The sequence below is a fragment of the Petromyzon marinus genome, chromosome 40, assembly GCF_048934315.1.
Source record: "Petromyzon marinus isolate PM22_M1 ecotype Great Lakes invasive population chromosome 40, UKy_Petmar_22M1.pri1.0, whole genome shotgun sequence".
NCBI lineage: Eukaryota > Metazoa > Chordata > Hyperoartia > Petromyzontiformes > Petromyzontidae > Petromyzon > Petromyzon marinus.
Window position 1 is genome coordinate 7,807,602 of NC_133706.1, and position 14,008 is coordinate 7,821,609.

Consider the following 14,008-nt stretch of genomic DNA (forward strand, 5'->3'; position numbering starts at 1 on the left):
CACTCTTGCCCGGCGTAAATTCTGCTGAACAACCGAAAGCCTGGGTAGATGGTAAATATTTGAAGAGAGAAATAATGAGCCGATGTACGGGATTATATTTTACATTCTCATTTAGGAACAGCTTACGGGCACGGAACGGTGAACAGGGTCTCATTTATCAGTCACCGTGATTTAAATCTCTCCACAAAGAACGGTATTTGTTAAAGACTCAAAAACAATATTGCGCAGAATTGAACTATACATCACCAGGGCAGTCTCGGCCCAGATACGGCACGGTTGAGATATCCGCACCGTTCGCCTGGGAATCTAAAAAAAAAAATTGCCTTCCTAATCCGCACAATAAAACGCCACAAAAACACTCATAAATCTACTTTGACCTTGCCATGTCCTCTAATCTTGGAGCCTTGCACAAACGTAATGAGTTCACTCACCGGTATTATTTTCCATGCTATTATTTAAAAAAATAAGTTTAATGCCACAAAATCCGTTCACTTGTGCGCGCGCGTGAGAATCGAGCAAGAGCGGTAGATCACGATTAGTGGTGATGAAGGCTCACCGATCATTGTTTTCATTATCACCGCCGTGACAGCCGCCATGTAAATACGATCGATAATTTATCATCAACCCCTTTGCCAAAAATAACGGGCACGCACTTGAACAACATCATAATCGCGCCGCCGCTGTCGTCGCAATTATCGTGAATTATAATGAGGATTAAAACCATACTTCACAGAACCTTTGTCGATCCACAGCTATACGAAGGCCTTTGCAGGATGTGCCGGTCGTGGATTTTGTCCGAAGATACCGCACCAAGTTGTTCAGCGTGGGCTGGTGAATTGACAGAGACCAGGACCGGGTTCGGGTGTTACTTGCCTGCGATGTTAGAAGTGTCCGGGAATCGAACTACGGTCCATGCGGGTTCGTAGTGCAGTGTGTAAACCGCTGAGCCACCATTCGATTGCAACAATCACAATTATTTGCATGCAACATAATTGCCTGTATCATCATCATCTTCAAAGTGATAATAATGTTCATAATTACATTTTTGAAGCAATGGAAATAGCTTTAATGTTATATCCTGTCCACTCCAATCAACGTGATTGTGACTTCATCATTACCATCGTAGTCATCGTAGACGGCTGATAGAATTAACAATGGAGCAGCGGCTTCATTGTTGACAAGGAAAGAGAACCAAAACAATAATATTCTGTAGTCACTAATTATATGTCGGCAATGTATGCAGACAAATGCCGCAATTATTCAAAGGAAAGGCCTAGATAATGGGGAACACGGTTAAGACACGTTATATTGGACTACAAAGTATTTTATCCAACTTCAAAGCGTACAAATATTTTTGTATTTTTTTTCCGAGCTCTTATCACCATAAATCATCATCAACATGGTCATCATTCATCCTCATCTGAAACATCAACATCATCAGTTCTCATCAGTGTTATTATTAACCTAAATTAGCATCAATCGGTAATGATTTCACGAGCACTGAAGCAAAGAATGATCCAATATCCTCGCCATATTAAGAGTGGCAATTGCCTTCGGTTTAATTAATGTTCGAAATTAATTAAGCGGGAGTGGGGGGGGGTGAATTCAATTGGGCAGACATACAACGAGGCAAGCGATCGCTGATTTTCAAACTTTATTTTGACGACAACTCTTATAACACTTTTCGAATTAACGTGTGCTTTACAAGTGCGGGCAGTCGTAATATATTCAAAACTTCTGTTATTGTAGGAAAGTACTGCATACGGGACTGTATACAGAAGATTTGTTTTAAATACACAAAAGAGTCAATCATTTAATATTCTCTCATATATATACCGTATAATCTCGCACTACAAAGAGTCCAACAATCCGGATTTTTTTCCACAAAAAAACAGATGTCATCCGCATCCAGGGGGGGGAAAAAAAATCGTCGTTGGCCAGTCCAGCGGCATCCATCCTGCACCTACCCAGCCACCCATCCAGCCAACCACCCACCTCACCCCCTCCACCCCCTCGGCATCTCTTCTAAAACATTTTCATAAAAATCCGCTGGTGCGGCTGTGCCCCGGCCTGCGGCGTCGCGCTGCCCGCCTGCCTCTTGGGCACGTACGTGATGTGGACGCTCTGTCTGTGCTTGCCCTTCCCGCGGCTCCACGTGAACACGACGAGGAGGCAGAGCAGCACCACGCCGAGGAAGGTGAGGCAGCCGATCGCGATCGCCACCAGCACCGTCTTGATGTCGCCGTGCGACATCCCGAGGCCCCACACGTCTTCCTCCTCGCCCGCCGACCCGTTGTTGTTGTTGTTGTTGCCGCTGGCGGCGGCGGCGGCCGCGGCCGCGGCGGCGGCGCCGGCGCCGCCTCCCCCCGCGCCCGCCGCCGTCTCGTTGATGTAGAGGGGCTGCGGCGAGAAGCCGCGCACCGACAGCAGCGTGCGTGCGCTATCGTTGCCGCCCGCGTTGCTCGCCACGCACACGTAGGGGCCCCCGTCCGACACCTGCGCGCGGCGGATCAGCAGCGTGCCGTCGTGCAGCACCGCCAGGCGGCCCGTCGACCGCCGCGGCGTCACCCGCTGCTTCCACGGCGCCAGCCACGCCACGTCGGGCGCCGGGTCGCCGTCGGCTCGGCACATCAGGTGCACCGCCTGGCCCTCGACGGCCGTCAGCTGCTGGGTCCGGCGAGGGGAGATGCGCGGCCGCCGGCAAGCCAGGTAGCCCTTGGGCAGCGGCTCGGGGAGGTCGGCGAACTCGGCGCCGCTCACGGACTCGGGGGCGTCGCACGACGGCTCCCTGCCGTCGAAGCTCAGCCCACCCCGCCGGTTGAGCGCCACCACCCAGAGCAGGCGGCAGTCGCACGCCAGCGGGTTGCCGTCCAGCCGCAGCACCTCGAGGAGGCCGGGCGAGTCGAGCGCGCCCTCCTCCAGCGTGCGCAGGCCGTTGCCGGACAGGTTGAGCAGGCCCAGCTGCTCGACGCCCTGCAGCGCGCGCGGCTCGACGACCAGCAGACCCGTGCGCTCCATGCGCAGCTCGCGCAGCCGCGTCAGGGTCGCGAAGGCGCCCGCCTCGACGCTGGCGATGGCGTTGAACGACAGGTCGAGCGTGCGCAGGTGCACGAGCGTCTGCAGCGCGAGGCGCGGCACGCGCGTGATGTTCGTGTTGGTGACCGAGAGCGAGGTGAGGTTGAGCGACGAGAAGCTGCCGGCGCCGAGCGTCTCCAGCAGGGGCCAGTGGTCGATCTCGAGCGAGCGGAGGCGCGGCAGGCGCTGGAAGGCGTGCGGCTTGACGGCGGCGATGCCCAGGTGGCGCAGCCGCAGCGAGGAAAGCCCGTGCAGCTGCGCGAGCGCCTCGGTCGGCACCGCCGTCAGGTTGCAGCGCTCGAGCGCCAGCTCGCGGAGGGCCGCGAGGCCGGCGAAGGCGTGCCGCGTCACGTACACCAGCTCGTTGTCGCCGACGCGCAGCTCGAGCAGCCGCCGGAGGTCGCGGAAGGCGAAGTCCAGCAGCACCACGATTTTGTTCTCGCTCACGTCGAGACGCGTCAGGTTTCCGAGCCCCGCGAACACGCCGGGCGGGATGAGCTTGATGCGGTTGCCGCGCATGCCGAGGGCGCGCAGGTGCGGCAACCCGCCGAAGGCGCCCGGCTCGACGCCGGCGATGACGTTCTCGTTGAGCTGCAGCTCCTCCAGCTGGCCGTGGCTCGCGAAGTCGCCGGCCGAGAGGGCGCGCAGGCGGTTCTTGCTCAGGTCGAGCAGGCGCGTCTCGGTGGGGATGCCCTCGGGGATGGACACCAGTTTGCGCCGGTGGCACACGACGGAGCGCAGCGGCGCGGAGCAGTCGCAACGCGCGGGGCAGCCCATGGCGCTGCTCTCCAGCACGGGCAGCACAACCGTGATGAGCGCCAGCAGCACCTGCGAGCATACCGGCAGCATGGCCGCCCGCATCGCCATAGCTCGCCCTCGTCGCCTGCGGGAGCAAGCAGAGCGATGGCGTCAATCCCCTTTCACGTTTCCGAGACGTCCGCAGGTTTTGCAGGGCGCGGGTCCCGTTCACCGCCGAACCCGGGAACGCGCAAGCGACTCGGCAATAATTGTGTTCAGAGAGGTGCAGCGCCGTTGTAGCGGAAAAACGAGCGCAAGCTATGATGGCTGACGCAAAACTCGGCCGCAACGTCCATCCCCGCGTGGCCCTGCGGGAGACTCGGTACCGATAAAGTTACTTTATTTTTAAGCCCGGTGTCGTTTTGTTGACGCACACATACGTCATCGGAATGGGAAAAGGTTGAAGGGGCGTTCTCCAGATAGTTTTGTTACACATAAATACGCGTGTGTGTGTATATATATCAATGTTGGTCTTTACACCAGCAGTGCACAACGCACAACTTGCAGGCCTTATCTGGCCTGTCACGTACTCCCACGTGGCCACATGAGGCCCCGTCTTCTTCTGAGTCCACGGGGGATTGCTACTGAGAATTCTTTGTCTCCACGCACTCCTAGTCTGTGCCCATTCTCTGGTGACACCCACTGCCCTGACGAGAGATATCCACAGACTTACACAAAGACGCACGGACTCGCATACGATTAGATTATATGCAGCATTGCATGGGTATCCACGTACTTGTGCAGAGATCCATAGACTTTCATTGACTTGCGTGACGACCCATACACATGTTCCGAGCCCAAAGTTCCCATCATTGCATGATGTCAGCTGTGTTGATTTTCTTGTTCCACGAACTTCTTTCTCCTCTGTGCCTTTTCTATCCGGCCCTCAGGAAGCAGAGGGTTCTCCGGCTCTGCTTTAAAATCTAAATGCAGCATGAGGCAGCGCTTGCAAGATTAGCACCTGCTGCTTCTGCAGGGCTGGTTTACTATGCGCGACAAACATGAACGCTTTTGGTTTCCCACTTCATCTCACACCAGCGCTTGTCCACGCGTGTGAGTTTTAGAGCAGCCGAAAGGGCGATCTGGAAAACGCCCTATTAACGGTCGGTGTTGATAAAACATCAAAGAGCCGTGGCAAACAGCATAAGCTCAGCCCCCCAGCTGCTCATCCCAGTTGATTTCAGAATCCGAATCTTAATTTATTCTGGACGAATCCGATGAGCTATAAAGCTCATTTTCACAGATGTCCAGTAGGGGCAGGTCAAAAAGTTACAACAAATAATACGAAAATGTATGTGTGTTGAACTGTGTTCACACCGTACGTAGCCAACCATGCTAATTGGAAGCGGGGAAAATACAACAGGAGTGCAAAGTATAGGAAAGGTCAGCAAATCACGATTTTTTTTGTACTGAGCTATTTTCTTATTTTTCCAAAGCGACCTGGCCACAAGTGATAGCTCAACGAAGTGGCTTATCACGTGGAATTTCCTAGCAGCCCAGCAATGGAAATAACCTGGCCCACCTCCCAGTCCAGCAATATTAAACCGATGCCGTGTATTTTAATCGCCATCGGTTTAAGTAAGCCGGTCCTTAATTGCTTAGTACAATTCGATAGGACCTCCGATGTGTTTTCTCGCGGCGCTGCGTGTTGTCCCGTCCTATGCTTCGCCGCACACTCTGAGAGCTGCTACGTCAGGGAAGGGAATTCGTTTCAGAGAGCTATGCCAACCTACGCGGCATCACGGCGTGATCGAATTCGATTTTTTTTGTTTCTTCAAATTGTGGAAAAATCTAAAGACTGGTGGGAAATCTAAAGAGGTTGAAGAGATGTCTACGGAATGGAGGTGGTGGATAGAATTCTACAAAAGTGAGTGGATATTGAAAAGGCATTAAGACAACAGTTACGTTTTAAGAGTTTGATTGGTACTCGGTATCTGCTCCATGGAAAGCTCGTGTGTCACGACAAAACTGCAGACGTGTCAAATTTTTCTTGTCTCATCAACGGCCCCGCACTATCACCTCTTTTGCCATCTGTCGAATCTGAAGATGTGCCGCCACCAAAAAAAAAAGCAGATTCGTCAACATCATCGTCGTCGTCTTTCCACTGATGGATGAAGATCTTCCGCACGCCATCACCATCCCTCGTGGTCCTATGACGCCGCCACAATCCATCTCGCTCGTGCACAACGAGCGGCTCCCGTCACGCTGCCATCTCCGACACAGGTCCTGTGAAGCCCACTCACTTTCCCGAATGCGCGCGCACGTATGCTGAACTTCTTTCACACCGCACGTGGCCAACCGTGCCTATCGGAGGTGCGGGGGAAGGACAACAAATAGGTGACGTTTTGGGTAATGGTCCTTCTTCATAGGATATGTCCTTTTAATGGCAGTGTTATTGACGAATGTGTCCGAGTTTTCTTCTTGGCAATTGTGCTTATACAGCAATTGCCAATGCAGCGCAACCAAATAATTAGTTTCAATATATTTTCCACCGCGGGGCAGGGTTTGAAGCAGTGACAAATGTACCGTGTTATTTTATATCAATAATAACCTCGCTTGGCTGATGAGATCTCACTGTTTAAGGGAACTATGGGGAGGAGGAGATGGGGCGAGGCGATTTAAATCTCAAAATAGAGGTGATGATCTGGCGATGTGTCATCGCAAGTCACAACGTGCAAACGTGAGCGGCAACATATGGGGACAGTCTGGAAAATGAATAAGTCGATATGGGAGGTAGGCAATGGCCAGCCGAGCGACAGGAATCAGCTGTGACGTGTTTCCCTCCCAGGCCCTGCTGCTGATGATGATAGTTGCACTTCAGGAGACCTAAATGATTGCATAAAATGTTGTGTATACAGGTACAAATAAAAGTGCAGCCCTTCAATTGCCGTACTATTTGCAGTCCCTCCCCGCATCTGCAACAAGCACGGTTGGCTACGTACGGTGCGAAAGAAGTTCAACATGCATACTTCACGCGACTTCTGACAGGGCTTCCACTTGGGGGCCGTCCATAAATGACGTCACGCGGCGTCACAAAAAGTTAGACTCCCCCTCAAACATGACGTCACAAAGCTCTGCCCCCCCCCAAAAAAAATAACATGCTTCAAATCGATTTAAACTATTGTAATAAATAATGGAAACTCAGATGAATCGTTCCACAACCCAAAAATACTGTATTCATATAAAAATGATGAATAGAAAATACCTTTTTATATTTTTATTATTTCAATTTAATATAAAGTAATAAAATTTATTAATTACATTTAATCGTGGCTGGTGTGAGGGAGACGAGAGAGAGGAAGACGGTTATTGTGTAGGGCGACTTTCACTTGCAGTACAGTTACTAAAGAAGTCTCTACACTTGGACACAAAATACACACACACGTGGCCACAACACTATAGTACTATAGTAAACAGTATACACGTGGTCACAACACTATAGTACTGTAGTAAACAGTATACACGTGGTCACAACACTATAGTACTATAGTAAACAGTATACACGTGGTCACAACACTATAGTACTGTAGTAAACAGTATACACGTGGTCACACTATACTGTAGTAAACAGTACACACGTGGTCACAACACTACACTGTAGTAGACAGTATACACGTGGTCACAACACTATACTGTAGTAAACAGTATACACGTGGTCACAACACTACACTGTAGTAAACAGTATACACGTGGTCACAACACTATAGTACTATAATAAACAGTATACACGTGGTCACAACACTATACTGTAGTAAACAGTATACACGTGGTCACAACACTGTAGTAAACAGTATACACGTGGTCACAACACTATTGTAGTAAACGGTATACACGTGGTCACAACACTATACTACTATAGTAAGCAGTATACACGTGGTCACAACACTATAGTACTATAGTAAACAGTATACGCTCGCACGGATGTTGACTATACGAGTGAGGCACGCCGACTGAGACCGAGCATGGGAGACGATTACCCACAATCCCACAGCGATAGAGATTGAAGAACCATTGGCTCAGTTGTGATCACGTGACGCTCGGCAGACAAAGCGTGTCCTGTACGTACTGCTCGTATTGCAAGACATCCCTCGTTTATCAAAATTATTATTCATTTAAATTTTTGCTCGTCTTGCAAAACACTCGCGGACCAAGTTACTCGCAATCCAAGGTTTCACTGGACAACGTGTTGTCTATATTTATTTAAAGTTGCGCATTTTTATGTGACGTCACATTTCTCAAACCCCCTCCCCGCCCCTCGTCACACATCGTCACAAATGTCTGACCACCCCCCCCCCCTTAGGTACGTGACGTCATTTATGACCGACCCCTTGCAGCACTTAAGGGCCTGGCCAAACCCTACCCTTCCACGTCTTTGAAGAGGAGGGAGTACGCACACCTTGCCACGCGACACGCAATCTCGTTATAATATTACTGGCCAAGACTAGTGAGAGAATCAATCTACATTGAGAAGAATTCAAATAATTTCAACCGCTGTGATAGCTACAGACTTAGTGCAGCCTTGAAGCGTATTATTAAGTAATACACAACACATTGTTATTACTTATAGAGGAGTCACATGCAAAGTGGCTGATGACTGATCTATTTTATAATTGCAATACCCCCCGCCTCTGATCTCGAATCCTGATGGGGTTCAACGATGATGACGTCATCCTGCACTATTAAACACCGGAAGCACGTGGATGGCTTCACTATTTTGGCAAATCGCCCGTGGATGCTGGATGTAATTACCAGCGAAACGTCGTACTCAACTTGTAAATGTTGTGGATTCACTCTTCAACGCACCGGTGGGCTGAAGTAGTAAACTATTTGTCTTTTTGTCAACGTGACACATTTTTTTTTACTGATTGACCGTGTCGGGTGGTGGAGGGTTGCTGAGACACATTTATAAATAACGCGATCTAACCCAAAAAACATTTATTATGAATAATATTGGTCGCGAAAGCCTACGTGTTAAACTACACACAATCTGCTGATCGACTAACCGTGAACAGAGGCAGGTGGGATTTTCTTCTCGGACTTCCTGCCTATGCCTTCAACTCCTCTCCAACAGATACAACATTCCTCAGCCCATATTTTTCACCTTCCTCACAATTCCCGCACTTCTGCTCCACCTTCCCAACTCCACTGGCTCCATGTCTACTATCACTGCCTTTTTAAAATTCTCACTACTAGCCTACAGATCCCTCCATGGTCTTGCCCCACCATATTTTGTTTCTCTCACCTCTTACTGCTCTGTACCACCCCATCCATCCACCTACGCTCCCAGTCTCTGCTGCCCCTCTCTGCGCCTCCATCGCTCCTGCGCCGAGTCTCGCTTCCATGCCCTTGTTGCTCCCCTTCACTGGAACCAACTCCCACTGCACTTAAAATAATCATCTTCACTATAACCTGCTTCCATTCTTCCCTTATAACAACCCCCATCTCTTCTCCCTAGCCCATCCTGCTGCTGCTACTCCCTGTCCCAGCCCCCCCAGCTAGGACCAGGCCTAACCCAACCTCTATCACTACCCCAACCCCTATCACTACCCCAACCCCTATCATTACCCCAACCCCCTATCTCTATCCCTATCCCAACCCCTCCTTAACCACTACAACCTATTATCCTCACCGTCACCATAGCTACATAACCATCCTCAAGAACCCCACTCTTTATTTTAACCACTAACATCTAATGCACAATATCATTGTACATTGTGCCTTGGACCCGGGCGCCGTATACATCGATGCAAGATAAGAGTCACGACTCTTGTCCCGTTGTTTCGACTTGCCGCGACGGGAGATCAAACTGACGACCTCTGGATTGCAGACCATTACACCACGACAGCATCTTTTATGGGGGCGCCATTGCGGCGAGATGTCAACTCCCTCGCCTGGTGTGCAGGATGTCGTGTGGGTTATAGTCCCACCCGTGACACCTGCTGTATGCTTGGAGGTTCTTCCGGTGGTTGCGTGGATTTTTTTCCCTAGTCCCCCAGTTATTCCCTACACATTTAAAAACATGTGTTTAAGAGTATTTTGCTGCTATATCTGTCCACGTGATAATAAGACAATTCGTTGAGCTATCATTTGTGGTCAAGTGGCTTCACAGTGGGCATTACCTGATAAAATAAAATATTTTTTTACATCTCGAAACAGGTATTGAGATGTATCGATTTGCTTACTGGCATGCCTTCCCTATATATTCAAAGGGCTATGGAAAATAATATATAATCTATATCGACACTGAACAAAAAACTAAATGTTTCCTTGTAAAAAAAAATCTAACATGACAGCGTTACAATGATAGAGTGCACGATAATGTAGACCTGCCAAAATAAAGAAACCGTTTAACAAAAAAAACAAAGACTGACAGGCAGTATTTATTTAACTGCTGATGACAAAGTGATTTAAAAAAAAAAATCAAAACGTCTTTAAACAGCCATGCTGAGACGTTACACGTTGTTGAATTATGAAGGCTGTTCAGAAAAAGAAAAAAAAAAGACGGCGTACATATCGGGAGGTCCCGGTTCAAGATTCACCTCGGCAACAGCCCGTGAGAGTGCAGCCTGATGATGTGATCCATTCACGGCCACGCGGGGCCTTTCCCATTGCATCCCACGACGCAGCACAGACGCAGGCTGAGCCCTCTGGCCTCTCGCGCCCTCTGCGGCCTCGCCCGCTCTGCCCTCCTCTCGAGGAGTGGGAAGCCTCTTCACAATTACTCTACTTTACGCCGTGATTAAAGCCAACATCGATAATAATCATCTTAATAATCGCGTAATTACCGCAACACGTACATTTCCACGGAACCGTGAAATTATTGTTGCAGAGGCGGCGGAGCAAAAAAAAATGCACAAATACGTAAATAACCATAATCAGATTATTGCCATAGCTTTATTAATAGTAATGGGTTATAGATTACCGTGCGCAATCTGATTTGCAGCAATGCGTCAGCGCAAAACGACGAGACCCCCCCCCCCCCAAGTGTGACGACCACCCCCCCCCTCCCCGCTGCCCAGAATTTCCCAGCGCGTTGGCCGATTCCTCGCGAGCCGAGCGTGGCAGCTGCGCGGGGTGATGAAGACGTTCGATGCGGACTGCACAACTGCAAAAAAAAATTCGAATTCATTTTCGCGCGTGCGCCGATGTGTGTATAGGGGGGGGGGGGGCGGGGGAGATACTACGGTGAGGATGTTCAATGCGCCGTGCGGTTACAGCAGAGCCCGCTCGTGTGTGCGAATTAAATGCAGCACGTGCCTTTTGGGGATGTCCTGAACAGTATTGTTCATCGACATTGCTTAAGCAAGCAAACTCTGGACCGGGTTTCAGCTGACTGGATCTCGCCAGCAGCCACCAGGTTTGTTCAAGAAATGCTGCCAGGCTATCTCAGATTCCATTGGCAAGAGTAGTCCATCTAACCTATGGGGCGCTGTTTAACAAATTAAAGCGGCATTTCCTGCACAAAGCCATTATGCGTTTGCCGGTGAAGCATCGTGGGCAAACGCCTATATATATACATAGAAGATGCAGTGGCGAGCTCACTGTGCTATGGACCCGGTGGCCTACGTTCAATTCACTGCCTTGGCGAACACCGATTTTGATATTTTGACCGGTTCCGCTTCCCACCATTCACCAACCAATGCGGACAATTCCCATGGCTGCCGACAACAGCATAAAGAAGCCCTTCATCCAGCAGTGGATTGACAAATGGGATGACTATGAGTGTGCAGGACCGTAAGCAATATTGAAAGCCAAGTTAATTTACGCGAAAACATATCTGCAAATGCATTCCTCTGTAAAATAAAACAATTGTAAGAATAATGCGCAGATCCAACAATCATGCTAAAGCAAAGTGCCAACAATGGCTGCTATGAAATCCAAAAGCAGTCCCAATAATGGGCTTAGCATAGCAATATCCAACCTGATTGGCTGGCAAAATGACTGAAAAGCCTTAAAAATTGACAAAACGATAATGGCATGCCATTACCAACATCCATTCCTATCCCTAAATATGCCAGTGACTTTCATTACCTCTCCAATAGCCCCCAGTGACCCTTGCTTTGACAACGACTCGCCATTTCTTGAGTGTAATCACAATTGGTGCTTCAAGAGCCTTTAGGGTAATAAAAGATAAAATAAGGCAAAGGTGCAGCCCTGCAATTGCCTGCCCACGTCACCCCTGGTGGACGGAAGGGCATCCACTAGATGGGAGCTCCAGAGAGTCCCATCCTAGAGTATGTTTTGGTCTACTCTTCCACCACCGTTGTTTCAACTGTCGCCGCTGGCAGATTGAACCGGTGACCTCTGGATTACGAGTCCAGTGTGTGCTAAGACACTGGACCACGGCGGCATCCACCTGCCTTTCGAGGACATCGCGAGGATTTACGTCGCTCGAGTCACTCACAATATGTGAATCGTTGGCTGGGAGAGATGCCGTGGTGTTACGGAACAGCTCGTTAAATTCCATCTTCTTACGCAGCTGGTGAAACAACGGCGCACGTTTATTTTAATCTCCGCTACCACCTCTGCTCACCCAGCAGTATAAATGGGTACCGCCACAGTTAGTCGATCGGCAGGTCAGGTGCGGTGGGTTTAAGTGTGGGGAGCTCGCCACCTCTTCCAACGCGTCTGGTCAACGTGGAAGAGGAGACCAAATACACTGTAGAGCTCGCTCTAGTGGAGGCCCTTTCATCAGCAGGTGGGCGTGGGGATGTAACCACAGGGCTGAACCACATTACTGGGATGCCACGGTGGCTAGGAGATGTTAACTACCTCGCCTGGTATACAGGAGGTTGTAGGTTCGATGCCGAGCCTGACGCCTGCTATATTTGGAATTTGTATGTTCTCCCCGTGGTCGCGTGGATATTTCTTCGGATCCTCCGCTTTTTCCCTTCACATTTAGAAACATGCGTTTAGAGTATCTTTCTTCTATAAATTTACACGCGATTAGCCACTTCGGTGAGCTATCATTTGTGATGAGGTTGCTTCTGAAAAAGAGCTATATAGCCCAGATGGGCCTTACCTGGTAAAATAAAAAAAATAGCTCAACAGTGCTGGGAAATCAGAATTGGTCGTAGAAAGGACAAGACTGGCTCCAGCGCCAGCATCAAGACACACAAGCCGAATGAGCACCGCTGAGCACTCATTAGCGTAATGGGAGCACCGTGACCTTCATCAAAACTGTCTAATTACGTGTCTGCCCTGTCGGAATGCTAAAACTAAATCTCCGCCATCGCAACAATTTATTCTAAAGCAAACCCTGTACCGGTTGAATGAATACAAAAAAAATAGATAACACCTAACTCAAGTTGATGGTCGTTTAGTATTTAGGCTGTGATGCGCAACCCAATCCCATTTTGGATGAACACTTCAGATGCCGAGTGCCAGTCCTCCGCACGTCAATCGCTGTGAGCAATGCAGACAATGACACTTAAGGTGCCTCGTGGCCGACTACCAGCGGTGACGCTACCAACGTGTGTGTAGTGAACCCGGCGCTCCGGTAGTGGCACGGCCAACACGGAAAAGTGGCTCCGCGGGCTCTCACCCCAATGCGTGCGACCAAGCCATCGCGAATGCAGCAGATTTCGTGGGACCTTGACAAGCCAAGCAGGTGTGAATCTGCTTAGCTTCTAAAGCAGGTGTGAACCTGCTGGTGTGAACTTGCTTAGCTTCTAAAGCAGGTGTGAACCTGCTTAGCTTCTAAAGCAGGTGTGAACCTGCAGGTGTGAACCTGCTTAGCTTCTAAAACAGGTGTGAACCTGCTGGTGCGAACTTGCTTAGCTTCTAAAGCAGGTGTGAACCTGCTTAGCTTCTAAAGCAGGTGTGAACCTGCTGGTGTGAACTTGCTTAGCTTCTAAAGCAGGTGTGAACCTGCTTAGCTTCTAAAGCAGGTGTGAACCTGCAGGTGTGAACCTGCTTAGCTTCTAAAGCAGGTGTGAACCTGCAGGTGTGAACATGCTTAGCTTCTAATGCAGGTGTGAAGCTGCTTAGCTTCTAAAGCAGGTGTGAATCCGCTTAGCTTCCAAAGCAGGTGTGAACCTGCTTAGCTTCTAAAGCAGGTGTCACCCTGCAGGTGTGAACCTGCTTAGCTTCCAAAGCAGGTGTGAACCTGCTTAGCTTCTAAAGCATGTGTCAC

General features: G+C 49.7%; 1 protein-coding gene across 7 annotated transcripts in view; it reads right to left on the reverse strand.

Moving 5' to 3' along the window:
• Positions 1-1,641: 1,641 nt before the first annotated feature.
• The window catches only part of LOC116950711 (leucine-rich repeat and immunoglobulin-like domain-containing nogo receptor-interacting protein 3), a 164,261-nt gene continuing 151,894 nt past the window's right edge, over positions 1,642-14,008 (reverse strand). For 6 of the 7 annotated variants that reach the window (XM_076073075.1, XM_076073074.1, XM_032968695.2 and 3 more), the window contains one exon: positions 1,642-3,958. In XM_076073075.1, the coding sequence (XP_075929190.1) occupies positions 2,026-3,942 (1,917 nt within the window). In that variant the 5' untranslated portion in view covers positions 3,943-3,958 and the 3' untranslated portion in view covers positions 1,642-2,025. Of the gene's footprint in view, positions 3,959-4,609; positions 6,236-14,008 lie in introns of those variants that run through there. The other variant, XM_076073073.1, reaches the window with a different exon arrangement.